At 52.8% G+C, this 26,983-nt stretch overlaps 3 protein-coding genes across 3 annotated transcripts in view; 2 read left to right on the top strand and 1 right to left on the bottom strand.

Annotated features, from left to right (window-relative positions):
• The window catches only part of Znf385c (zinc finger protein 385C), a 37,039-nt gene extending 13,459 nt beyond the window's left edge, over window positions 1–23,580 (top strand). Inside the window, exons 3-9 of the mRNA XM_026387135.2 lie at window positions 13,989–14,137; window positions 16,049–16,159; window positions 17,758–17,923; window positions 19,140–19,418; window positions 20,026–20,222; window positions 20,512–20,622; window positions 21,114–23,580. Of these exons, the coding sequence (XP_026242920.2) occupies window positions 13,989–14,137; window positions 16,049–16,159; window positions 17,758–17,923; window positions 19,140–19,418; window positions 20,026–20,222; window positions 20,512–20,622; window positions 21,114–21,350 (1,250 nt within the window). The 3' untranslated portion in view covers window positions 21,351–23,580. The remainder of the gene's footprint in view (window positions 1–13,988; window positions 14,138–16,048; window positions 16,160–17,757; window positions 17,924–19,139; window positions 19,419–20,025; window positions 20,223–20,511; window positions 20,623–21,113) is intronic.
• Window positions 8,981–12,944, top strand: C7H17orf113 (chromosome 7 C17orf113 homolog). The gene is made up of 2 exons (XM_026387134.2): window positions 8,981–9,523; window positions 10,829–12,944. Exons 1-2 carry the CDS (start codon window positions 8,981–8,983, stop codon window positions 12,311–12,313), a joined length of 2,028 nt encoding a protein of 675 aa, XP_026242919.2. The 3' UTR covers window positions 12,314–12,944.
• Window positions 23,581–23,670: 90 nt separating the features above from the next.
• Window positions 23,671–25,772, bottom strand: Nkiras2 (NFKB inhibitor interacting Ras like 2). Its single transcript, XM_026387137.2, has 4 exons — window positions 25,686–25,772; window positions 25,089–25,196; window positions 24,474–24,715; window positions 23,671–24,086 (listed from the first exon to the last, which is right to left on the bottom strand). Exons 2-4 carry the CDS (start codon window positions 25,180–25,182, stop codon window positions 23,847–23,849), a joined length of 576 nt encoding a protein of 191 aa, XP_026242922.1. The 5' UTR covers window positions 25,183–25,196; window positions 25,686–25,772; the 3' UTR covers window positions 23,671–23,846.
• Window positions 25,773–26,983: the final 1,211 nt, after the last annotated feature.

The following is a 26,983-nucleotide window of genomic DNA, read 5'->3' as shown; positions in this document are numbered from 1 at the left end:
GAGGGGTGTGGGGGCCAGGGAGGGGTGTCACAGATTCTGGTTGATCAGGTGACCAACCTCCCTTCCAGACATGGTCCAAGCAGTACATCCAAAGGGGCTCCACTGGTCCCCCTACCCCACGGTCAGTGCTCTGTGACAAAGTGGTAACCCTCCCCTAAGCCTCAGTTTCCTCCTTCAGCAGAAGCAGATAAGTGGCCAGAAGGGGATGAATACAGCTGGGCAGAGTGTCGGGGCTCCTACAGCATCCCTGAAGCAGCAGGGATAGAACCTTCCAGCAGGCAAAGTGGCCTCGGAACCTTTGTCCCTGAGGTCTCTGTGGACAAGGTCAACCCTTCACTTCAGTGGAAGAGGTGCTAGGCAGGGTCCCTCTGGGAGCAGGAGAGGGGGATGGTGAGTGGACACCCGCTGACACCCTCTCCCGTATCTGAGTTCTCCCCTCGCCCCACACTTCCACCCTTGGGGAAGGACGTACTCTGCTCACCTCACGCCACCTGCAGTTGGGATGGGGGCCACCAAGGAATGGGCAGCTCCTTCCTGGCAAGGGGGGCCAGGGCCCAGTAATGATGCAGCTTTCCAGCCAGGACCAGGAGTCCCTCCCTCGCGCCCTCCCCTTCTGTCCCTCACATCCCCCTTCCCTCTGTCACTCTGGCTGGGTTTCATTTGCTCCTGCTAGGCGCTCAGCTGCGGTGCCTCCAAAGGCTGAGAATGCTCTTGGGTGAGTGCTGAGGATGGCTGGCCTGGGGAGTGGGAACAGGGATTAGAAGCTTAGAGGCCAGGGTTTCCCACCCTCCTCAGCCCTATCCTTTCCCTGCTACTTCTGGTCCCCCAAAGTTGTCTGCCTGAGACAGCATAGCCAGTTAGGTTCAGGGCTGGGCTGGTAGCCCCCCTCTGGTTGAGAATAAGGTTGGAGGGAGGGGGCAGGGACAGGGAGGGGACAGGGAGAGCTGGAGATACCCTACAGGACTTCAGGTCCCTGCACATCTGGGCAAATGCAGTCGGGGGAGCCTGGGTCAAAGGGTTTTTTTTTTGTATGGAATCACACTTTCAATGCCTCTAAGGGGATAGGGGAGGGGGACAGATTGGAGGGGGCTAAAGAGGGAGCTGTAACTGCTTCAGAGGAGGAGACAGCCCTGCAGACAGAGAGGCTGGGGCTGGTTTCGGGGCCTGCTACTGGACAGCCTGCCCCAGCACTGGGATTGACTGCCCCCTCCCCATCTGTGATCTCCCCATTGCCTTCCCACACTGGGGGTTGCCTGGACATTGTCCAGGGAGACAGCCATCACCCCTCCAGGGAAAGGGCCCGGAGACAGTGGGGCTGGGGGCAGCATCTCTGTGCCTGGGCTTTGGGATCTTACTCCAGCTTGAGGGGCTGGGCATTACACATCCAGAGCCCCAGAGCCCCAGGAGTGGGAGAATGTGGGAAGGAACCCCGGGCCATGATGAGAATCCTACCAGGCAGTGTGCAGTAATCTTGGTCCTTCTCCCACCCTTGCCTTTGGCTCTCTCTCCCCTAGATTCCCATTTTTCTTTGCAGATTTGATTTGATGGAAATAGCAACATTATAATTTGCAATGTGTGTGGGGGGCACATGTGTGTGCCTCTGGGAGGACCCTGTCATGTGCCCTGTAATTTGGGGTGGGGGTGAGAGAAGTGGGAGACATGCCGTGTTCCACTATATGATCTGACGTCAGAAGCATGTGATTCATAAGAGTGCTTGCACCCACCTGTCTCTGGGCAAATGTATCTGTCTAGGAACCCATGTATATGCATGTTTGTGTGCTTTGTACACAGATATACAGATGCATCTGTAGGGGTCTGTGTATCTGCCCCTCTGGGTGTGCTTATGTACAAGTATGTCTTTATTGACTGTGTCTGTGTCTACATGCATGCTCCCTTGTGGCCTCCAAGGGTAAGTTTCTCTGCATGGGCACCACCTCCATGCCCGCACACTCCAGGGTGTAGGGTGTGCCAGTGGAAGACTTGGTCTTGCTGTGGGGAGACGTATGTTTGTGTGTGCCTTGCTGTCTGTGCCTACTGCTCTGTGTGGGTGCCTGTGGTCCTCAGGGAGTGTGTCCCTGTGTGTGTGTGTGTGTGTGTGTGTGTGTGTGTGTGTCTTTTCTAGTTATGGCACAACAGCAGGATGTGGTTTCTCTAGATCCTCTCTGTTGAGTGGCAGCCAGGCTGATGTTATTTCATAAGACACCTGCTCTGTTCCCCTACCCCAGCCTTTGGTGGAGCCCTGGGGCAGCCTCCATTCCTCCATGTCAGACTGGTTTGTTCCATCTGTGACCAGAGCCAGCAATCCACCCTCCTCAGGCAGCTGTCCAGTGATCTGTAGCTCCTGGCTGTGGACCCCTGGCCAGGGTTGGGGAGGGACTGCTCTGAAACACTTAGCCAGGGTATCTGTTCTGCTGCAAAATGCTATCAGAGAAGAGCCTCCATTCCAATGTTTTTTGGGGTGCAGAGTCTAGACCTGTCAGCCATGTAGTGTGCCATCCTGGGGCAGGTGTGGCGACAGTGGCAGCTCCCTTCATTTGAGTGTAGCCAGGAGCCAGGCAGCCACACGTGTGTGTCCATGTGCCATGGCTCATGCTCCATCCCAGAGGCCCTGGAGGACAGGGATAATAATGGTGACTGTCAGAGGCAGACAGTGGGTGGTGGAGCAGCGCTGTATGAAGGGTACTGGGGAACAGTGCCCAGTAGCTACCGGAGGGGCCCAGGCCTTGATGCAACTTGCACCCTAGCCCTTGTGCAGGAGAGCAATTATGGTTGGGGGGGGTGGGCTGGAAGGCACTTCTGGGGGACTCTGCTGACTGGAAGAAGAGATTGAGTTGCCAAGTGCATTGGCACCTCCTTGATCAACATCCCTCCTCAATTGCCTCCTCACCCAGCCCCTTCTGTGGTCTCCAGACCTATTCCTGTTCTGCCCTTCCTCCTTCCCTCATCACAGATGGGCAGCTCCTAGCTAAGCATCCACTGCACAGCTCAATATAATTGGAGCTCTGTCTCAGACCTCTGGGAGGGTTGGGGTACCACAACCCCTTATTCTTCCTGCAGGGAACCCACTCCTCTACCCCTTTCACATCTGGAGGACCCCAGACAGGGGAGGGCACCCTGTGCACCTGAGAACTCTAGGAAGAGGTCACTCAGACCTCCTGACCTCCCTCTTTTCCCCACTAATGTCTTCCCCTTACAAGGATCTCATTAGAAACAGCTTCCCATTGAGCCTAGACACCTCCTGTGGGATCCCTGGGGAGATAAAGGCCCAAATCCTCAGGTTTCCCTGTGAGCAACGCCTTCCAACATTAGGCATTCTGCCCCTTCTCCCTGCCATGCCTGTTTTGTCTGGAGCTTTCGGAACTGCGGTGACCTTTCAAGTCGCTGACCCATTGATGGAACCTTGCTTTGTCATCTCCCTTCCTAGAACACCCTTCCCCATGTAAATTTCACTTCTTCTTGTAAAACTTCACTTTTCTGCTCTGAAACCTAATGGACTCTCCTTGCAGACCTTCAGTTTTATCGCCTGCTTCTCTGATCCTAGAACCCTCCTGGCTCCCCGGTACTGGGAAGTGAACCCAGGGTGGGCTACCACGGAGCTATATCCCCAGCCTTTTTTATTTTGAGACAGGGTGTCACTACATTGCTGAGGTTCGATCGCCTCAAATTTGCGATCCTCCTGTCTCAGCTTCCCTAGTTGCTGGGATTACAGGTGGGATTACACCCCGCCGGGTGGATCTCAGAGCTCTTGGTCCCAAACTTTGAGCACGGGGCTGACTGCAGCCGGCACAGCTTTTCCCGTGTCTTGCCCGTGAGCTCCTCTAGAAACCCACGGGTGGACGCGATGACTGAACGGACTCCTGTCCCTCCGTCTTCTTGCGGTCTGACCTCAGTAGCTCCTGCTGCAGCGCGCGTAGTGGGAGGAGGCCGAGGCAAGCTGAGCGCGCTGGCTGGGAGCTGCGGCAGGTGGGCGCAGCCAGGTGGGCCCGGGGGGCGCCGCCTCCCTGCTCGTATTCCAGGCCGCGCCGGCTGCTGGCGCCTCTTCGCCCCGGTTACCGCTAGTGGCTGCTGTCGCTCAGTGGAGCCCAAGGAGACCACGGCCAGAGCGTCCACCGCCCAAGATGGTGGCTCCCGTGTCTCTGTGAGTGTGTGCGGGCGGCGCAGGGGTGCTGGGCCGGCGCCCCCTCCCGGAGCTTCCAGGCAGGGGGCGGACCAGCCGGGACTGGGGGCCTTGTGGCGGGCGGGGGCGGGCAGGTGGAAGCAGGGTCTCTGGGGACCCAACCGAGGCATTCCCCAGAGGAAGTGCCCCAGCGCTTTGCATCCCATAGGATGGGTGAGGCGTGCAAGGGAGCTGCATCTCACCTGGTCCCTACTCTGCTCAAAGTGTGGACTTCACTTGGTGGGGTCCCATGAAAGGGCCCACAGGAGCCCGAGGAGGAGGCCAGGGACCTCCATCCTGGGGGCACATCAGTTTGGGGTTTGAGGCTTACTGTGTCTGGGGGAGCAGACCAACACAACTGCCCTAAGGGAACCTCGGGCTGGTTCCCATCTACCCTGCCCGGTGTGGAGATGCAGGATCTGGGACCACACAAGGACTCCCACCTGGTCAGCCTTACGCACAACTGGACACACACAGTAATGTTTTATTTACACCCTACCCCTGGTAGCCTGGTTCCCTCAGGCCTGAGGTGGGGGTAATGTCAATGGATTTTTTTTTTAAATATGTTTTTAGAGCAGCTGTGCCCTATAGAACTTATAGGGCATGATGTAAATGTTCCCTCTACCTGTGCCGTCCAGTCCAGTCTTAGTAGCCACATGTAGCTACTAAGTGCCTGAAATATGGCTAGTGTCAATTGAATTTAAATTTTTTAATTCAATTCCAGTTAAACAGCCACATGTGACTAAGTGGCCGCTGTACTGGGAAGTGCAGTTTTAGAATCTCCACGTTCCAGGCTTCCAGCTGCCTGCTCTTTGGTTCTTTCATCAAAACATCCTAGATCATATCATTTATCCCTCTGCAGAACAGGATGGGATAGCTGGCTTCCAAGTACATAGAAAGGATCTGAGAAACTTCCAGAAGGTCATAGTGGTCCTGCACCCCTCCCCCATTCTAAGATCCTTTGTGCATTGGGCTGTGCAAGGTCATAGAATCACAGCCTCTTAGGAGGAAAGCATATCAAAAGCAGCTATTTTAACCACACAGCAGGGGTCCAAGGTCCCACTGCACTGCTCTGTCTGAAGCTTGCTCTTCCTTATTCTTTCACCCCTCAAATTTTGTGGCATGCCTGCTGGGCATGGCACTGTTCACAAGAAGAAGTTAGCTACCTTTCCAGCCCACAAGGAGTGTGTGTGAGAGGAGCGAGGGGGCCGAGGAGGAAAGGAAGGGATGTGAAGCCATAGAACTATGCAGAAGTAAGCAGAGCTTTGTAAACTGCAGGAAGCCAGGTAAAATGTCATAGGAAGGGTGGGAACATTTGGGCATGTGTGCAAAGGCCCTGGGGATGAGTGGCCACCAGTGGGGTCAGCAATGCTGCGCATTAACAGACTGCATTAACAGACAAGCAGCAGGCAGCCTTGGAGAGATTTAAGGTGTACGTTTGTTTGTTTGGTGGTGGTACTAGGGACTGAACCCAGGGGGACTCTATGGCTGAGCTCTATCCCCAGCCCTTTTCATTTTTTGAGACAAGGTTTCACTAAGTTGCTACAGCTACAGCTGGCTTTGAAGTTGCAGTCCTCCTGCCTCATCCTCCCTAGTTGCTAGAATTACAGGTGTGCACCACCACATTTGGCCTAAGCAATAAGTTTTTAAAAGTCCCCCTGGGCTGGGCATGGTGGTGGTCGCCTGTCATCCCAGAGACTCTGGAGGCTGAGGGAGGAGCAAGTTCAAGGCCTGCCTCAGCAAGTCAGCAAGGCCTTAAGCAACTTAGCAAGACCCTGTCTCAGAATAAAAAGGGATGAGGATGTGTTTCAGTGGTTAAGTGACCCTGAGTTTGATCCCTGGTACCAAAGTGGGGGAAAAAAAAGTCCCCTTGGTCAGAGAAGAATAAGGATGGAAACCCAGAATGCTCTCAGACAGTGACTGTATTAGTCCAGGCGGGAGATGAAGGTGGGCTGAACAAGACCACCAGGCAATACCATGGAGAGAAGGCATGCAATTGAGGTAGATTTTGGAGGTGGGATCTACAGATCCTGTTGGTGGACCAAGCCCTGGACTGGGAGAGAGGTGGGGTCAGAACTGCAGGTTTCTGGCCAGAGCACCTGGAAAGGAAAAGGGGCTATTTTCTGAGATGGAAATGACTGAGACAAGGGGATATTTGTGAAGATCAATCAAGAGTTCTATGTAGATAAGCCAAGAAGGCAGCTAGAGGGAGGGGCTTGGGGACCAGGCTGGGGCTGTATATTTCAGAGTGGTCCACAGAGGTGGTTCTAAAACCTTTAGATAGTTTGAGCTTGGGAAGAGGATGAAGAAATGAACTCCAGAGGCCAAGGAGTGGCTCATAGTGGGAAGGGAAACCAGGGTATGTGGGGTCTTGGAAGGCAAGTGGTGGCACAGAGCTGTAATCCCAATGAGTCAGGAGGCTGAGGCCGAAAGATCACAGGTTTGAGGCCAGTCTCAGCAACTTGTGAGACCCTGTCTCAAAAAAGGGCTGGAGATGTAGCTCAGTGGTACAGTTCTCCTGATTTCAATCCCAGTACAAAAGAAGAAGAATATTAGAATGTTTCAAGGAGGGCATAGTGAGAAGCACCAAATGCCACTCAGAGTACAGGGGAAGAAGACCAGGGAGTTCCCCTGCACCTGGTGACACAGAGTGAGCTGCCCCTGGAATTCTGCTCCTCTGCTCTTGTTTGACCTACTCACCACATGTATTCCCCATGTGCCAGTTGGCATGCAGGACTTGGCACACAGCAAATGGACAAGATGGTCATTTAGTGATGTCTCAGAGCTTAGGTTCTTCTAATCAGCAGTCTCAGACACAGGTAGTTCTTCCATGAAACCATAACAAATCCTTTTGTTCTTTTATGTGTTTCTTTTTGAGTGTGTGTGGGGGGGTCTTGCTAGGTTGCCTACACTGACCTCCAACTCAAGGTCCTTCTGCCTCTGCCTCCTGAGTACCTGGGATCACAGTCTTGCGCCGCTGCACCCAACTCTGTAGTTGTTTTAAGCCATCAGCTTTTACTGTGAGGCATCTGCACCTAAGTACTTAGAGATGCAAAAAAATGAACAAACTTGGTCTTGACTTTCTAAGAACCCAAGTGCAGTCATGCGTGGAGAATCCCTGCATTTACCATAGGGAACTTCAGGAGACTAGAAGACAGGTGCCAGCCCAGCTGGGGGCATCAGGAAGACAGGGGGGATGCCTGGGCTGCTTTCAAAGCAGGAGTGGCAACTGGCCAGGAAAAGGAGGCTCAGAGGATAGACAGGGACAAAAGTACCAGTTCTGCCTAGGTGGAGAATGGCTTTTTTGGAATTGGCTTTGCAGATGGGAACCTCTAGGTGGCTCTAGAGGTATCCAGAGGCTGTGGAGGGTCTTGTTGGCTCCTGGTGAGGTGCACAGATTTAGACAATGGGGTACTACCGAAGAAGAAGCAAGGGAGTGACAGGTAGATCTGTGCCTGAGCTTTCTTTCTCAGGCTGTGGGATGAGGGACAAATGTGAGGGGAATAACAGCAGAGAGATGGAGGCTGCAGCTGTAATCCACATGAGCTAGTGGGGCCTGAACTGGACAGAGGCTGGAAAGATGGGAGGCAGAAGGTGGTGCAGCCCAGGAGCTCAGGATGGCCTTTGGGTTCAGGAGGACTTGAGTTCCAATTCTGCCTCAGCTACTTAGTGTTTGCAAAACCTGGGATAGATCACTTAGTCATGGAGCCTCCATTTCTTTACCCACAGAGAGTAATCTTGATCCTCTTCAGGAATCACTGTAAAGTACTGTGCACAGGGCCCAGCTCAGTTCACACTGTGAGTGGTAGTTACTGCTTATAGTCACACCGTAAACCGCGAGGCTGGGATTAGTCCCTGAGTCTAACCGTCCTGCACTGCCTACCTCCCTCTCTCAGCCATGGGGATCATTAGATTTGAGATCATTAGGAGTTGGAGTTGGCAGGTTTGGTTGGTGGCTGGACATGACCTTCTGATCCCAAATGGCTTATCCTGGATTCATGCCTGGGGCGAGGTCACAAGCTAGCTACCTTCACTCTGGGGCTTAGCCTCCCAAGCAGCCACAGGTCTAGGCTACTATTCTAGAATCACTGCTGGTGTGTGTGTGTGTGTGTGTGTGTGTGTGTGTGTGTGTACACTTGCATGTGTGCAGGAATGGGAGTACCAGAGAAAATCCTGTTCTGACCTTCTTCTGATGAGCTAGGTAGCTGTGGGCTGCAGGGGACTGGTCATCCTTTGGGCTAGGAGTCACGAGGTCTGCATTGTAATCCTGGTTCAGCCGTGAACCACTCATGAACCCTAAGAATCACTCTGTCTCTGGGACTCAATTTCCCCTAAAAATGTCCTATAACATGTGATTGCATAGATGGTAGCTCTGAGTTCTGAGATGCTGCAGCTGTCAAAGCCAAGCTATAGCGTGTCCTGGATGGAAGGACTTTGGAGGGGGTTGGGGGCCTGTACCTCCCTGACGCTGGCCCTTGGTATGAGTGCACACTCCCCAAAGCCCCTGCCCCATTGAGTCCAGTCCACCCCTCAGCCTGGGAGGACTCTGGGCAGGATGAACCCCACCACCCCACCGGAATCTGCCCCCACCATGACGGTCCCCCTAACACCTCTCCCTTGTCTTTTTCATCTCCAGTCTCCCACCGGCAGAGCAGGAATAAACTTTCCAGGCTAAGTTAGATGGATGGTGCCCCTTAGCCTGGTGGGCTGCCCCCCTCATCTCCACACCAGCTCCCCTGTCAAGGGAGGTGTCTGTGTGGTTGGGGAGGGAGGAGGCACAAGCATTTGGGTGGGGGCTGGGGGTCCCCTGCCCCTAGAGTAGGAATGGTGCCCCCGGGGAAGAAGCCAGCAGGAGAGGCCTCCAACTCCAACAAGAAGTGCAAGCGTTACTTCAATGAGCACTGGAAGGAGGAGTTTCCCTGGCTGGACTTTGACTATGAGCGGAAGCTGATGTTTTGCCTCGAGTGTCGCCAGGCCCTGGTACGAAACAAGCACGGCAAAGCTGAGAACGCCTTCACCGTGGGCACTGACAATTTCCAGCGTCACGCCCTGCTGCGCCACGTCACCTCGGGGGCCCACCGCCAGGCTCTGACAGTCAACCAGGGCCAGCCCACTTTCGAGGGCCCTGCTGAGGGAGGTGGGGCCTACAGCAGCCTGGCTGCCACCCCCACCTCCAGGGATGTCAAGGTAGAGGTGGACTCTGCCAAAGTGGCGGTGCTGACCACTGTGTACTGCATGGCCAAGGAGGATGTGCCCGACGACCGCTGCTCTGCCCTGCTCGAGCTGCAGAGATTCAACCTGTGCCAAGCGCTGCTAGGCACAGAGCATGGCAATTACTACAGCCCCAGGAGAGTGAGGGACATGCAGGTGGGTGGCAGTCAGAGGGTCTGGGAGTGGGGAGGGAAGACACTGAGCCACTTGGGAGCAGCCCCAGCATGCTAGGCCCTTGTGGAACAGCCAGGCACTTCACTCCTGTCTACATACTTTAGAAGCTTCACTGGGGGCCTACCACAGGCTGGCACTGGGCCAGCAGGGGGTACAAGAGTGAGAGGCCAGGCTGGCCTTGCACACAGGGCACTCCTCTCACTAGCTAGCCAGAGGAGGCAACCTGGCAGCCTGGGGGCTTGATTGGCCCATAGATGGGTTTTATTGGTTTTCAACTTTTGGGGGTGGGGGTACTGGGGATTGAACCCAGGGGTACTTGACCACTGAGCCACATCTCTAACCCTATTTATTTATTTATTTACTTTTGAGACAGGGTCTCCCTAAATTGCTTAGGGCCTTGCTAAGTTCCTGAGGCAGGCTGGCTTTGAATTTGATATCCTCCTGTCTTTGCCTCCCAAATCACTAGGATTATAGGCGTGGGTCACTATATCCAGCTCACCCTGTTTAAAAAAAAAAAAAAAAAGTGTTAACATCCAAGAGATGAATGTAAAGATCTAGATCTATGGCTTCTACTAAAAAGTGAAGTCCCCATGCTCTCAGGGCAAGGCATGGGCTTGCCATCATTTCCCCTTTCCCTTTGGCTTGCCCCTGGCCCACTTCAAGCTCAAACATACTCACATGGCCTCTGGAGGCTTACAAGTTGCAGCTGTGTCCTAGGTTCAGCTGTGTGAATCCTGGGGGGCTGGCTAGGGAGTTGGGGAGTTGCATATCATCTTATAGAAAGATGGCGAACAGCACCCAGCTGGCACTCTGTATAAAGTCAGGAGTTGCTAGTGAACGTGTCTATTGCTAATCTCTGAGATGAACAGTGGAAGGAGACTCCCAGTAATAAGGTAGACTGGGACCATGTGCAGAAAAACAAAAGGAAAAAAAACTAGCCTTCTTAGAGCGTTTTATAGATCATAAAGAACTTTTAAATTTATGAGAGCAATAATGAAAATTTACATTTATAAATCATGAAAACCCTTTATAAAGACTGGGGGCAGATATTAACGAGACGAAGTAATACAGCTGAGAAGACTGAATTTCAGAGGGGTGAAGGGACTTTCCCAAGGTAGCACACAGTGAGTGTGTGGCAAGGCCAAGATTAGTCCTAAGTCTGTCTGACTCCAAGAACTGTGCTCTTTCCACTACCCTGCATTGCCTACCTTCCTCTCGGGACAAGCCTAATTGTCCTCAGGACAAACCTAACTGTCCTCCCTCCCTTTCTCTCCCTGATTGTCCCAGGTGGCCATTGCCAGTGTCTTGCACACAGAGGCCTGCCAGCGCCTGAAGGCATCCCCATTTGTGGGGCTGGTGTTAGACGAGACCAGGGACTGGTCTGAATCCCACAGTCTAGCCCTGTTTGCCACTTCGGTGTCCCCATGTGATGGCCAGCCTTCTACCACCTTCCTGGGCAGTGTGGAACTACAGGAGGGCAGGACCACTGCTAGTCAGCTCTTGGACATCCTGCAGGCCTTCGGAGTATCTGCACCCAAGCTAGCCTGGCTCAGCTCAAGCGTCCCCAGTGACCGCCTAGGGAGTGTCAGCCTGCAGCTCCAGGCTACCTGCCCACTGCTCACTGAGCTGCACTGCCTCCCTGGCAGGACAGATCCTGAACCCCCTGCCTACCTGGGTGAATATGAGAGCATACTGGATGCCCTATTCCGCCTGCACAGTGGCCCCAGTTCTCACATGGTTCCTGAGCTCCGGGCAGCACTGGACCTTGCAGCAATTGACTTGGCAGGGCCAAGGCCAGTGCCCTGGGCCTCCCTGTTGCCTGTTGTGGAAGCAGTGGCAGAGGCCTGGCCTTGCCTGGTGTCCACCCTGGAAGCCGCAGCCCTAGCCTCACCGACAGCTGCAGCCCTGGCTCTGGCCCTGCGCCAGTTCACCTTTGTAGCCTTCACCCACCTCCTGCTGGACGCTCTGCCCTCGGTGCAGAAGCTCACCCTCATCCTGCAGCCGGAAGAGCCGGACCTGGCCTTGTTGCAGCCCATGGTGATGGCGGCAGCAGCTTCCCTCCAAGCCCAGCGCTGCTCAGGGGGAGCCCGTCTCCAGGGCTTCCTGCGGGAACTGGCACTCTCAGACCCGGACCGGGGCTGTGGGCGCTGCGCCTACCGCAGCGTGGAGCTGGTCGGCTACTCAGAGGCCGCGATCAGGGACTTGGAGCGGCTGCGGGGAGCCTTTCTGGACTCCATGCAGAGGGGGCTGCGGGACTCCTATCCCGGGCCCTCGCTGGATGCCGTGGCTGCCTTTGCCGCGATCTTTGACCCCCGCCGCTATCCGCAGGCCCCGGAAGAGTTGGGTGCGCACGGCGAGGGGGCGCTGCGGGTGCTGCTGCGCGGCTTCGCGCCTGTGGTGGTGCGCCAGCGCGCGCTGGGCGACTTCGCTCTCTTCAAGCGCGTGGTGTTCAGCCTGGGGCGGCTCAGCCCGCGGGCGCTGTGCACCAAGCTGGCTTGCGAGCACTCGGAGCTGCACGAGCTCTTTCCCGACTTCGCTGCCCTGGCCGCTTTGGCTTTATCTCTGCCCGCGGGCGCCGGCCTCCTGGACAAGGTCGGCCGCAGTCGTGAGCTGCGATGGTGGGGACAGAGCGGGACCGGGGAAGGCCGGGGAGGCCACGTGGTGAAGATCGCCGTGGACGGGCCCCCACTGCATGAGTTTGACTTTGCGCTGGCGGCGGAGTTCTTAGAGAGTGGATGGGGGGAGGGGCTCCTGGGATCCCAGTTCACCTGAGGATGGCTTCCTCATTGCCCCTTCAGCCTGCAGCCCTGGATGCTCCAAGGGCCAAGCCAGACTTGACTATGCTGCAACCAAGCTGACCTACTAACTGTGGTCTACCTAGCTAACCCTCTACCCCTGCTGAGCTCCTAACCCTGGGGGCTGCATGGGAAGAGGGGCCTGAGCAAGTGGACAGAGACACTAGCTACATAGGGTCAGGACATCCGAACCCCCCATTCCCACCTCCTCCCTTTCCAGAATTTGGTGAGAAGTAACTTACCCTTTCCCTTTCTGGACCCCACCCACGTTTGGCCCTAGAAAAGTTGGGGGTTCTTGGTTGGAGGAAGGAAAACCGGGTCTTGGAAATTGAGGGAAAGAATTGGTCTTTGTTTCCTAGCCCAACACTCAACAGTATTTCTTCTTTTCAGGTAAGACAGGAGAACAGATGACTGTGCTTACTTTTTGGGGTGCTGGGGATGGAACTCAGGTCCTCATGCACACTAGGCAGTTGCTCTACTATTGAACTACCCCCCAAACCCCGTGTTTGTTTTTACAGATTTTTTTAAAAATTAAAAACTTTTTTTTTTTTTAAGATGGAGGTTTTTGCCATGTTGTTCAGGTTGGCCTCAGTCTCCTTAGACCATGTTCTTTTTTGACACACAGCACAGCATACTCTGCATGTGCTCATGGTTCAAGGGCACAATGGTTCATGGAGATTGTGGTGTCCTTTCTCCCCTCCCTGCCAGTAGGCTGCCTGAGGGCCTTTCTGTATGTGACCATGTATATAGACATACAAATCTACAAATGTGAAATAAATCTATTCTCTCATAGTGTTAACACATAAAAATCAAAAGGACTTCTTTTGGTTTTGCAATGACAGGGTCTAAAAAAGATTTCTTTCTTTTATAATCCTCCCCCCATCCCCCTGGACTGGATTTATTTCTAACTTACTTAAAATCTGCTTGTTCAAATTCCCTAGCTCTCTTTTGCCCTTGCCTCAGACCTTTTAGACCAAAGATTGCAGACCGTGGTGCTGCTGTACCTGCTGCCCCTAAGGGCTGGCCTCTGGCCTGACCCAGGATGCTTAGGGGTTTTATTTTACTTTTTGCCTCCAGGGAAATATTGTTGGGACCTCACCAGAGCTGAGGAACACATCCCTTATACTGATGGATTTTCCATTCCCTTTTGTTAGCCCTTCCTGTGAATGGTGTGGGATATGGATAGAGGGAGGGGACAGCTAAAGAGTGAGAGGGAAGGGGGCTGACCTTTTCCCAAGCCCCCTGAATTTGGGCTTCATTTGCAATAAAGTGGAAACCCAGCACATTTTGCAGTCTTCATGGTGGTATGTATGTCAGGGGCCAGCCCTATCTCTTCTGTCCCCTGCCTTGACTGACCTCCCCTGGGGAGTGCATTTGGACCATTATGCTGCTTTTGTCTATGAGTGTGGGAGGGTCATCCTTCTGGGCTGGGAACCTTCAGCTGTGGACTTCCTGCCTCTGCTTGCCCACCTGTGAGAGCCCACCAATGAGGCCTATGATTTCTGTCTGCTTGGCTGATGCTACTTTGTGAAGAAACAGGAGTTTCTGCCCTGGCTCCACACCCAAGACCATCAGCCTTTTGTTCTGGCTACAGAGGTAGGAAAGAGCCCTGTGGTTCCCCATTTCAGACCCTGCCCTTCTTCCTCCTGCAGCAGGCCCAGCCTCCAGTGCCCCCAGCCCCCTGCTGGCCTCCTTGCCCCTGCCCACTCGGCCTCTGCAGCCCCCGCTGGACTTCAAGCACTTGCTCGCCTTCCACTTCAATGGCACCGCCCCGCTCAGTCTCTTCCCCAACTTCAGCACGGTACGGGTTGGGTTGGCGGGTGGGTGCAGTGTGGCCAGCTGGGGAGGTGGGCAGGGAGGGTGGCTCAGAGGCCAGCCTCAGCATCTGGGTCTAACCAGGAGCTCATTTTCCTGCAACATCCCCTACAGTGGCTAGGAGCCCCCTGAATAGGGACCCCTGGGCTCAGTAGAGGTTAGGGAACAAGATGGTGTCACCCCTATCTTGCCATCACTACTGCCCGGAGATGGTAGGTCTCCCTTGAGTTTTTGGTGCAGCGCCTGTGGATAAGCCACGTGTCTCTGTGTAGTCAGTGTGCTTTTCTATTGTAGTTTGTGTCTTTGTAGATCTTTGTGTGTTGTGTGTGGATGGAGTTTGTATGTTGGTGTCCTGTGTGTGTGTGAGCAACTCTTTGTGCCTGGGTAATTGTGATTAATGTGTATGCCTGCGTATCTGAACGGTTCTAATTCCATCTCAGTCACCCTTAGGAGCCTCCTTCCTCCTGCTCTCCAGGGTGGTACAGAGATCCTAAGGAGTCAAGGACTTTTGGAGACAGGCCTCTGGACCAGACTCCTCACTGTACCTCACTGACCTGCTCGTTGACTCTTAAGGGCCGGCACAATCATTTTTGTCCTTGCTGAGAGCCCTGTAGGCCATTTCCTCTGAGGTCTCATCCCCACCCAGCTCTCTCAAAGCCTCTGTGCTCTTCCTGTGGGAAGGTTGGGAAAGTTCCTCTTGACAAAACCAGAGAACTTCTGCTTTTGGTCAAATAACTAAGCCCCTGAGAAAAAGAAACATAAAAGCTTGGTTTAATAGAGGAAAAAAATTATTTAAAATAAGCAAAATAAAGAGAACACCTAAGTTAATATTCCAAGGAAATGAGACTGCTCTGGGAACCCTCAGGCCTCCAGTTGCTTCTCTCCCTGGTCACCACCTTCCTGGCCATAGTTTTCAGACTCCTGACAAGCTATCAGAGCCTTAGACCTAGTTGCAGGTAGAACTGATAAGACAGGACTAGTCCCTGCTGGCGCATGCCTGTAATCCAAGGGTCTCCTGGAGGCTGAGGCAGGAGGAGCCCAAGTTTATGGCCAGCCTGGGCAACTTAGCAAGATCCTGTCTCAAAATAAAAAATAAAAAGGGTTAGGAATGTAGCTCAGTGGTAGAGTGCCCTTGGGTTCAGTCCCCCAAACTGCCAAAACAAAAGTAGGGCTCATCTTCCCAGGTCCGAGCACACAGGCTGGGTTAGAGGAGGGGAAATCCCAACAGGAGGATTCTTTGTCCCTTCCCTGCCTCTTCCTGCCCCCAATTCTTCTTTTTTTTAAATTATTTTTTTTTAATTTTATATATGACAGCAGAATGCATTATAATTCGTATAATACACGTAGAGTACAATTTTTCATATCTCTGGTTGTATACAAAGTATATTCACACCAACTCGTGTCTTCATACGTGTATTTTGGATAATAATGAACATCACATTCCTCCATCATTTCTAACCCCACGCCACCTCCCTTCCTCTCCCACCCCTCTGCCCTATCTAGAGGTCGCTCATTCCTCCCACTCTCCCCCCTCCCTACCCCACTATGAATCAGCCTCCTTCTGCACCCAATTTTTTGTCCCAATAGTTGTGATTCTTGTAAAACAACAAAACAAGAGACCAAAGGGACAACAAGAGATGCCAAGATGTTCCCTAGCCCATGGTTCTAGTTCTCAAAATCATTGGGTTACCCTGGCCATCCCCCTGCCTCCAAACAAGTCCAGGCTGACAAGTAAGTCAGCCAGGGAAGAGGCTGTCTCTTGTCTATGTCTAACATCCACAGGATAGGAAAGTTCTTCCTAGAGGCTGACTTCTCAGTGGTCTTTAGTTTTCTGCATTTGGTACTGTCCTTCCTGAATCAACCCCAGAGTTACTGTGCCCTCCCATCCCCCTCACAGATGGACCCAGTCCAGAAAGCTGTCATCAGCCATACATTTGGGGTCCCCTCCCCTCTGAAGAAGAAGCTCTTCATTTCCTGTAACATCTGTCACCTGAGGTTCAACTCAGCGGTGAGAGGGATTCATGGGAACTCCTGGGAGGGGGCTGGGCAAGGAGGGGGCTGGAGACTGGGCTTCCTTCTGGGGTCCTTCCAGAGCTCAGGGGCTGTGCTCCTTATTTTCCAGCCCTGGATGCAGAAGAGACAGTTCTGATACTTCAACTGTCCCATCCTCTCCTCTCTCCTGCCTCTTTCCATAACCCTCTTCTGCCTACCTCTAAGACAACTGGGATTCCATCCCCGCCCCTTGCCACTTTCCTATGTTCTGGATCCTTCTGCAAGAGAGAAGACTGCCCTTACCCACTCTGGGTTCCAGGGGCTTCCCTGTAAGCTCCTGGTCTGGAGCTGAGGTGTTAAAGCACCTCAGAGTTTATAGAATGTGTTCATGCCCATCATCTTGACGGGTTGTAATGAAAGAGCTGTGAAAGAAATAGAAGCACTATTATCATCCACACTTTTCAGATGAGGAAATTGAGCCTAGAGAGGTTAAGTGACTTGCCTGAGGCCACACAGCTGGTAAATAGCAAAGCTGGGATTTGAACCCAGGCCTAGCCAACCCCAAGGCTGCATATTTTTTACTATAACCTACCTCTGGGGAGAGCAGGGGCCTCATTCTGGCCTCCTCAGAAAGGTTTACCTCCTGTCCAGGCAAGGCTGGGGTTTAGGTTGGATGTCAGAACTGCTGTCACGCAAGAGTCTGTGGGGCGCTGAGAAGGCCTCTTTCTCACCTTTGAGGGAGGTGGGCTGGGAGCAATAAGCAGGGATCCCTGGCTGAAGCAGAGAAGACACTGACAGCCCAGATTTGAGGGTCCCTCCAATCTATCAGGTCATATGAGGCCTGCCAAGAGATGGACAGAGACCTTGCTCTGAGGGAGGGACCATGTCTTCCTCATGCTACTCCCTGGCACAGTGCCTGACAAAGAGCAAATGCTCAGCAAATGCTCAGCAGCCATTTGGTGAAAACATGAACAAAGGAGTGAATGTTTCAGGGCACATGACCCCCACATATGATGACTACCCTGTTGTCTTCATGCGTGTATCTAGAAACTTTTTTTGGGGTGCTAGTGTTCAAACCCAGAGCCTCGTGCATGGTATGATACACATTTCCCCGCTTTTTAAAAAAATTTAAGACAGGGTCTCACTAGTTGCCCATGCTAACCTCCAACTCTCGATCCTCCTACCTCAGTCTCCTAAGTGGCTTGGATTACAGGTGTGTACCATCACATCCAGCTGTCATCTATAAACTTGATAATGAACATTTACTGAGCAGCAACTGTATGTACTAGGCCCTGTGAGGTTGGCATTATCATCACAAAGTTTATGGGTGAGGAGACTCAGGCTCAGAGAGACGATGTGACTTGCTCAAAGATGAACAGCTCTTAAGTGGTTGAGTCAGAATTTGAAGGTAGAGGACACTTGCCTTGGAGCTCCTGTGTGAAAAACATTCTGTAAACATCAGGGTCATCTATGTGCTGTGATGTAATGACAAGAGTGCACTTCGTGTGACCTGAATCCTGCATCCCTTTGACGTGTCCCTCTGCTCAGCTTCAGTCATGGGTGGGACATGTGGACCAGGCAAGGAATTATGACCCCAGGCCCTCCCCTCTCCAGAACCAGGCTGAAGCACATTATAAAGGCCACAAGCATGCCAGAAAACTCAAGGCGGTTGAAGCTGCTAAGAGCAAGCAGAGGCCACAAAGCCTGACACAGGATGCTGTGGCGGTGTCCCCAACCCCTACTCTGGCCAGTGGAGCACCTGGAGATCTACAGAACAAAGGTCAGTCCTGAACTCTTCTCTTCCTGCCCTAACTCCAGATCTAGCTTCCGACCAGAGTTTCAGAGATTTCTGCAGCTTATTATCTCTCTTGTGTTGGAGTATTCCATACACAGAGTCTAAGGTACATGGGCTGCAGCCTGGTGAACTTCCCATCTGAGCATACTTAGCTTAGGAAACGTGACCAGATCCCCAGGAGCCTGCCTTAGGCCCCCTCCTGGTCACCATCTTTCTGTATTAGTTCCAGGGCCACTGTAACAAATGACTACAAATTGGGTGGCTGAAAACAGTAGCATTTTATTTTCCCACATCTCTAGAGGTCAGAAGTCCAAAATTCAGGTGTTGGTTCCTTTACACAGGCGCAGAGGGAGAACTGTTCTCTGTCTCTCTTCTGTTTATTGCTGGCAGTCCTTGGCCCCTAGACTCATCACTCCAGTCTCCAGTCTCTGCCTGTCTTTACATCACGTTGCCTCCCATGTCTCTGTGTCTTCTCACGTGATCTTCTTATAAGGTCACCAGTCATTGGATAAGTCCCGCCCTAATCCAGCATGACCTCATCTTAACTAATTATATCTGCAAAGACTATTTTCAAATAAGACCATACAGATATGAATTTTTTGGGGAAACTGTTCAATCAGCTATATTCTGGAGTAACTCTGATCTTGGCTTTTCTCATCATAAATTAGTTTCACCTGGTTTGGGTGGATCATACCAGTACACAGGTTTCTGTGTCTGACTTGCTTTTGTTCATCTCATGAACATTCACCAACATTCATCATGTCTATAAGGTGTTGTGTATAGGTGTATTTTCTTTTTCTTCATTACATAGTACTCCACTGCATGAATATATCACAATCCTTCTGTTTGATGGACACCTGGATAGTTTCCAGTTTTATGCTATTATGAATAGTGCTCAATGAACATTCTAGCACATCCTTCTGGTGACTTCTGTTTAACATTAGCAAATCAGTGTTGAGTATCGGGGTTGTGCGGCTTCCTAAGACCACTTTGTTCAACTTTCTGATTTCAGATGGGGAAACTGAGGCCCAGGTCTGGCTAGTGAATTGGTGGTAGAGTGGGGCCTGGAATTCAGTGCTGGTCATCCCTGCACCAGGGACCCTTCCACCCTACCCTACCATCTTCATTGTTAGTGCTAAGAATCGTGGGCTGGAGAATCATCTTGGATCTCTACTCTCACCCATGCCTCCCTTCTCCCCAGCAGTTCCTGCAGGCCCTCCACTCCAGCAGCCATTGACCCCGGACCCCCCATCCAGGGAACCAGCCCCCTCAGACCTTTTGGATGCTGCCTCTTCTTCTTCCTCCTCCTGCCCACCCTGCTCCCCAGAGCCTGGCAGAGAGGCACCAGGGCCTGAGCCGGTGGCGGCAGCTGTGGGAAGTGGAGTGAATGGGGAAGGCAGGAGCGAAAAGGGGCGCCTCTACTGTCCCACATGTAAGGTGACAGTGAACTCGACCTCCCAGCTTCAAGCTCACAACACAGGTCAGTGCCCCCAAGGAGCTGGAGTTGGGGAAGGCTGGAAGGCTGAGCCTCACCAGGTGTGGGCAGGCTTGAGCTCCTGGGCACTCTCTTCCAGCTCCAGGTGACAAAAGTACTGTGCTCAGCTGTTACTGGGCAGGCATTTCTGGGTCCTCCTGCTAATCCCTGGGGAGGGAGAACTGGGAAGAGAAGTCTGAGGCAGCAAGAATTGAAGGTCACAATCTCTGAAGTTACTCCAGACTCCAGAAGACAGGAGGCACCTCCTCCCATTTCCTCCATCTCTCCTTAGAACAGATCAGGAGGGAAATGAAGATATTGTGTCTACCTATAACTAAAAGTAAATAAATATTAAAAAAAAAAAAGATCAGGAGGGGTTGGGATCAGAGCAGAAGGGAACCTGACCAGTTGCCCACAAAGCTTTCTTTGGGGGTGCCTGGCACGAAGCCAGAGACACCAAGAGGTGAAGTCTAGGAGGCTGGAGGGCAAAGTGTGTGCTGAGTAGCCTGGAGGCTTCAAGGGACAGCCCAGCTAACCTGGTTTGGAGGGGGTCCCCGTGGTCCTTGAGACCCCCTGAGTACTGACAGACTGTCTTCTTCCTTATTTCCTCCAGGAGCCAAGCACCGGTGGATGGTGGAAGGTCAACGAGGGACCCCCCGAAAGGGCCAGGGCCGCCCAGTATCCCGGGGAGGGGCTGGACACAAGGCCAAGAGAGTGACAGGGGGTCAGGGTGGCCGGCAGGGCCCTAGTCCCCCTTTCCACTGTGCTCTCTGTCAGCTCCAGGTCAATTCAGAGACCCAGCTCAAGCAGGTGGGAGAAAGGAGTCTTTGATTGGGGGTGGAGCTGGTGAGAGGGTGGGCAAGCAAGGCAGGAGGGCACCCGCAGAAGCAGGCAGTCGCAGGGAGGGCTAAGGAGCTGGGGTGGGCTCCTTGACGCCAAGCCTGCCTTGCTCCCAGGGCCACCGTGGTGAGTTCCCAGTACCTGTGTATTCAAAGTGTGGTTGCGGGTAGTGGAAGGTCAGGCAGTTGAAGGTAATGGAGTAGTTTTGGGGTCCTTGGGCTTCCTTATTTTGTTCACAGTCTTTGCATCTGTCCACTAGCACATGAGCAGCAGGAGGCATAAAGACCGCTTGGCTGGGAAGCCCCCAAAGCCCTCCAGCCAGCACAGCAAGCTGCAGAAGCACGCAGCGCTGGCTGTGAGTATCCTCAAGGTATCTGTCTCCAGGCAACAGAGCTGGGACCTGGGTCAGGAGGGAGAGAGTGGGTGGAAGGGAGGGCCAGCTGGGGGGCTTGGTGGTATGGCAGGAAGGAGGCCACCTCTCTCTGAGGCTGTCTGAGCAGGGGGAGAGCTTTGGCCATCCAGGGATCTGCCCACAGGAATTTCCGGGGAGGTGGGCTGGGATTGTAACCTTTGGGGCAAGAGTGAGGGGTGGGCGTGCATCTCCTAGAGACCATCTCTACCCCATCCCCCACAGCCTCCTCCCTTCTCCCATCCTGGGGTTGTCCTCCCTCTGGGCAGGAAGACAGGTGGTGGAGAAAGCCCTTTGGAATGACTATTTGGGAGTGGGAAGGGAGGAGGATTTAGGTTTGGAACTCTAAAAAGCACGCTCCATGAGGCAAAAAGCCCACAAAATGGGGCCCAGACAGGGGGTGAGCTCTTTGGGGGTCAGAGGCCCATCACTCCTCTCTCGTTTCTTTGTAGTCTAAACTGGCCTTGCAGAAGCAACTCACCAAGACGCTGGCGGCCCGCTTCCTGCCCAGCCCACTGCCCACTGCTGCCGCTGCCATCTGTACCCTGCCAGGACCCCTGGCCCTCCGGCCTGCCCCCACAGCAGCCGCTACCCTCTTCCCAGCTCCCATCCTGGGCCCAGCTCTTTTTCGCACTCCAGCAGGAGCCATCCGCCCTGCCACGGGACCCATTGTCTTTGCCCCCTATTAGCTCTACTGAGGAGGCCAAGGCTGATTCCCAAACAGCCATTACTGTCTCCCCCAAGACACCTCCGTTTCCTGCATCCCACAGGACTGCCTTTTACAACTTGGGGGAGGGGGGGTCCTGCCCAGTCTAGGAAGAACTGGGCTAGTTAAGGGCAGCTACCTTTGCTCCATCTGGACTGGGATTCACCAGGTGTCCGTCCAGCCCTCACCCTCCTTTTCAGGTCCTTCCAAGGCTAGTCCTAGGCTCACCTGCATTTCCCAGCCTGATAAATCCCAAAGATCTATGCAGAACCCCAGCCTCGTGGTGCTGTCATTTCCCCGAGACCTATACCCACATGGCCAGGCTCTGGACATCTGAGCTCCCATAAGCAGCCTCGCCTGGCCTGCGGACAAGTCTCTGACCTCTACCCCATGCTTTGGAGAAATCACTGGAAATAGGGATGGGGTCTCAAGCTGGAGAGTTCAAGGCTTTCATGACAAGGTGACTCTGGGATGTGTAGAGAACCACAGAGGAGAAAGAACTCCAAATACTCTGGATCAAGCAGTGCTAGGGTGGAGTAGAGCCAGGGCAGGCCCACCTGCTTTCAGATGAGGCTAGGATAAGAGTAGGTCAAGGTGGAACTGTGTGTCCAGACTCAAGTGAGCCATCCCATACAGCTTTCCCTTCTGACTTCTGGACCCCAGCTCTGGGGGACACTGGGTCCCCCTTGGACTATGGATTCAGCTAACACCAAATCTGCCCCCCCACACCCCCAGGGCTCCAACATGAATAGTTCCCCACCCCAGACTGGTCCTCAGCACTAAGTTCAGCTTTCCTTCTTCCCAAGCACCCCTCCCACTGTAAAGCTGAATGCTGGGATGTAGTCTGATACTCTCACAGACCCACTTCTGGGCTGCCAGTCAGTGTCAAATCCTATCCACCCGACCCCAGCACTGTCCCCTCATCCCACAATATGGGACTTTGCCAGTGTCCACCTGTATCTTTTTTGAAAGGTATTTCCAATGGGAGAACAAGAAAAAAAGGGGAGGGGAGGAAACTTTTTGATAATAGCAATTGTGGTTTTATTGTGTCCAACATATCAATAAATGAACTTTGAGCCTGAGCCTGTAGATGCCCTCTCCTTGCCCAACCCAGGACATCTGCCCCTGCTTACCTCTCCCATTCTGGGGAGAAGGGGCATGTACTGGAGGACACCTGGCTAGTGTCTCACCTATTAGTGTGCACACCAGAAGCATGAAGAGGGCACTGGAAGGTTGGAGGTTTTAAGCTCACTTGATAGCACATCTGCGTGAGTAGCTACCCTTCCGAGCCCCAACGAAAGACCTGGGAGCTCCTAGGAAGCTGCTAGTGATTTGCCTGGTTCTGTTCAGACATCTGAGGTAAGAAGGGCTAGAGAAGCACCTTGTCCGGCCTTCACCATTGCAGCAAGCATATAAATATAGGTGATATAAATAGTCCAGCTACTAGCTGAAAACAACCAGAGGAAGGGATGAAGACCAGCCCTCAAGGACAGGTGGATAGATTGGGCACTGAGTGTGGAGTGTACTCCTGCCCCCTGGTGGTTGGAGGAAGAGACATGTCCAGCCTCCAGGGCTGGCAGACATAGCACCTTGAAGAGAGAGAAGCAAGGGGGCCAGTCACAGGTGGCTCAAGCCTCTGGCTTTAGAAAGTCATCCAGCTGGAAAGGATGTAGATCGTCTAAGCAACTCCTATCACTTACAGATGAGAAAATCAACACCTAGAGGGGAATGACCTTGCTGGGTCATAGCTTGCTGCTTAGCCCAGTCATCTCTCCATTCAACCTCAACCAAAGAGGCCCATCTGCTCTCCAAACAGGAAGAGGAAGTGAAACAATTGGGAGCAGGGGAAGAATTCATACAGAAAACAATACTCCTAGGTGACTAGCCTCTTCCAGCCAAGGATAGGCCAGGAAAAAGGTTAGGTGAGGGATGGAGCTTCTCCTAATACTAATACAAGTAAGCACAAGTACACCACGCATACAATACCTGGATACCCATTCTCAAAGTCCAAGATAGTGCCTTAAGAGTGAGAGTGAGAGTGAGAGAGAGAGAGAGAGAGAGAAAGTGTGTGTGTATGTCTGTTACTGGCAGGAAGCTAAGGAAGTTGGGACCCTATAATAGGACCCAAATCCTAAATTGGGCACTTTCAGTATGATAGCTCTATTTCCTGTCCAGGGCAGATAGAAGGGATGCTGACCCACAACTCTAGGCAACAGTGGAGAAAAATCTGTAGTAAGTTGGGAGGTAAGGAGGGAGAGTATGGGAAGAGGGCACTAATCAATATTATCTGCATTTCTTAAGAGTTCAGAGAGAGAAGTGGCATGGGCCTGAGATAGCCCAGATGCCTAGGCTAGTGGGTTGCTCCCTCTGCTGACTGGGAAGGACAGATTGCCTACATAGCCGCCTTATGCTTAGCCTATCCTCTAGAGTTCCAGAAGCTGGAACAGGGTTGGGAGGGTGAAGAAGGAATGGTAGCTCTTCAGCCATCCAAGGAGCCACTGCCCTTGTTCTTGCGGCTGAGGGGGAAGGCAGACTTGCTCTGGGGCTGGGTCATTTTGCTGGCCAGGTAGACAAAGGGCTCCAGGAGGGAGCGGCGGTCAGCCACTGATACCTCCCACAGCTTCACCTTCTCTGACTTGGCCCAATGCTGAGCCACATCTGGGTCTACACGCCGCTGTTCCTGTAGGTCACATTTGTTGCCCAGGACCACAATGGTGACCTGGAAAGAGAGAAAGAACAGAAGCCTGTGGGTATACAGGTGCAGTTGTTGGGCTGTCAGTTTCTGGAGAAACAATTGGTGAGAAGCAATCCCAGGCTTGCAGCTTAGAGGAAGGTTTTGGGGAATTAAAGTAAGAGCATGAAATTACCAGGAAGATTGCAGGAGCTTCATGATTTAGGTCAGGGATTCCTTAGACAGAAGTTTCTTTGGTTAAGTTGTCTCAACATGTGGCCACCCCTGGAGGTAACACCCTTCAGTGACTTTCTAGCTCATAACCTACCTCTTGGCAAATGAGTGAAAAATGGAGCCACGACAGGCCTCCTAAAGCCAGTCCAGGGCCCATACTCTCCCACCACTGGGGTTTCCAAGGAAGCCTGGGCCACACACCTCCTTCTTATCCTTAGATTTGTCAATCTCCTTCTTGAGTAGCTCCACACGCTGAAAGGACTCTCGGCTATCTGTGCTGTAGACCAGGACGTAGCCATCCGTGCAGGAGAAGCAGTGCCGGGGCAGCTCAGCCCCATCTCGAAGCCCCCGGGTGTCGTAGAAACGCACCTGCTCCCGCACTCCCCGATCTGTCTCAATAGAGCCTACATAGATATCTTCCTGGGTTTCAATCATCTCAGAACCTAGGATAAAATGAGAAGATCTGATGGGAAGGGAGATGGGAAATGTGAGTGATGATGACATCCTGACAGGCTGACCACTCCGGAAGTAATGTGGGAACTAAAGAGAGTCTGGCAAGACTGGAATGATTTTGGGGAACAGACATGTGTATCGTACTAAGCAAAGTGTGACACAGGAGTTTTTCCTTCCTATCTTGGATATTGGGATTCTTCCCTCCAACATTTGTTCAGTGTTGTAGAACTAGGGATTATGATGTTAGTTTTACCCTTCAGAATGCAAAAACCATTGGGGCAGCTTTTAGCCTCTGCGTGTTTTAATCAAATCCTCTTATTTTTCAACATTTTCCACCATCACCTAAGCCCCATCAACACTCACCCACTACATGGTTCCCGTACAGGAGCTGTTCTAGGATTGAAGTTTTACCCACGGATGCCTGACCACACACGACCACCTTGCAGCTCTTCCCCATGCTTAACCTTCCACCTAGAGGAACAGAAGCATCCTGAGTGAGGTGAGGAAAGAGAGGTTCAAAACAGGGCAGACCTCCCAATAACCGAAAATCCAAGTTTGGAACTGAATGCAAAGCTTTGGGGATTCAGGACAGCCCTACTCAGAAGACACAGACTCAGACACCCTTTCTCCGAAGAGGCCCCAGAAGGAAACTTCCAAACACTGAGTCCCCCAGGAGTTCCAAAGATCGCCCAGAGAGCAGAGATCCAGAGACTACTCCCTTAGAGGGTCCCAAACAAACCTCTCCAGAGGAAGCTACTGACATAAACACCCTCCCACACAACGAGTCCTGCAATTAAGGGATACCCAAGAGAGACTGCCAGAGGGGTCTGTCTCCGCCAGAGAGTTCCCCAGGCAGGAAGGCTTGCAAAGGGAAAAAGAGGCAGAGATAGATCTCCTAAAGCGGCCGAAGAGCAGAGGACATTATCCACGCAGGACGAACCCCGCCTCCCAGCTCCGTACCTCCTAGGGCTCCAGCAGAACCCCTACCCGGCCCCTCCCAGCTGGCAGAAAACAGGGCAGCCGCAGCACCACCACAGACTTCCCTCTTCCGCGGGTGGAAGTAGACTTCGTGGGCTCCGCCCCCGTCCTCCAGCTTCCCCCGAAAGACGAGTTCCGGCGGAGGAGAGCTGGGCGCCGCCTGCACAGCGCCCCCAGCGGCCGGCGGGGGAATCCCAGAGAGGACTTGGCCTTGTAGTGCGGGGGCGTTCAAGGCTCTAGGCTCCTGAAGGTAGACTGCCTGTGCTCAAATGCTCTTTCTAAAGGCTGGCATAGTATAGTAACGCAGCGTTTACTCCATCATTTAATCGTCAGATGGTTTCTTTTTTCCTTTATGGTCAAGCGCTTTAACACTGAACCACATCCCCAGCCTTCATCAAATGTTTTCTGAGCACCTTCTAGGGGAGCTAGATCTCCAAACCAACAATTACAGTACATTATGGTGAGTACTGTTACAAAGGTGCCATGGAGGGCCCCAAAAAAGGGACATTTAACTTGGGGGCAGCAACATCAAGCAGAAATTCCAGGAAGAGGTCGTGTCTGTGTAGAGGTTTGAAAGGCTTAGGGGGAAAGGGTATCCTAGTGATACCACCAGTTATAGGTGGAGTTCCCTCACATATTGAACTTTGAACATTAGAGAAGCATGCTGAGGCAAGCATATAAAGCAGGGTTTATTTAAAAAGGGGTAACAGAAGGTCTGGGGCTATGGCTCAGTGGTAGTGCACTTGCCTGGCATGTGTGAGGCACTGGGTTCAATTCTCAGCACCACATATAAATAAATAAATAAATAAAGGTCAATCAACAACTTTATATATACACACACACATATGGTAACAGAGCTGGGCATGGTGCCACATTCCTGTAATCCCAGCAACTTGGGAGGTTGAAGCAGGAGGATCATGAGTTCAAAGCCACCCTCAGCAATGTTGTGACACTAAGCAACTCAGTGAGACCATATCTGTAAATTTAAAGGCGGGGGCTGGGGATGTGGTTCAGTGTCGAGTAACCCTGAGTTCAGTCCCCTGTACCAAAAAAAAAACCAGGGATAACAGACTTCTCCTAGGAGGGAGAAGGTATCCCAAGAAGGGAGGCATTCTGCCCTTTTTATATGTCCTAGACTTCCTTTGTTCTCCTGCTCACTTCCTCTTCTCTTTCTCCTTCCGGGTATGTGATGACTAAGCCCAGGAATGGTTGGTGGGGTAGCCAAAAGGTGGGAAACAGGTGGGCTGAAGGGGGAAGGGCAGGGTGGAGCAGCCAAGGAC

The sequence above is a fragment of the Urocitellus parryii genome, chromosome 7, assembly GCF_045843805.1.
Source record: "Urocitellus parryii isolate mUroPar1 chromosome 7, mUroPar1.hap1, whole genome shotgun sequence".
Lineage (NCBI taxonomy): Eukaryota > Metazoa > Chordata > Mammalia > Rodentia > Sciuridae > Urocitellus > Urocitellus parryii.
Note: the sequence above shows the minus strand (reverse complement) of the source record. Positions and strands in the feature narration are given on the sequence as shown.

Excerpts from the sequence above, each read along its gene's own strand:
- C7H17orf113 (XM_026387134.2), top strand. The coding sequence starts at position 8,981 with ATGGTGCCCCCGGGGAAGAAGCCAGCAGGAGAGGCCTCCAACTCCAAC. Across the intron at positions 9,524-10,828 it reads GGAGAGTGAGGGACATGCAG|GTGGCCATTGCCAGTGTCTT; the intron begins GTGGGTGGCAGT and ends TGATTGTCCCAG.
- Nkiras2 (XM_026387137.2), bottom strand. The coding sequence starts at position 25,182 with ATGGGGAAGAGCTGCAAGGTGGTCGTGTGTGGTCAGGCATCCGTGGGT. Across the intron at positions 24,716-25,088 it reads GTACGGGAACCATGTAGTGG|GTTCTGAGATGATTGAAACC; the intron begins GTGAGTGTTGAT and ends ATTTTATCCTAG. Across the intron at positions 24,087-24,473 it reads AATCTAAGGATAAGAAGGAG|GTCACCATTGTGGTCCTGGG; the intron begins GTGTGTGGCCCA and ends CTCTCTTTCCAG.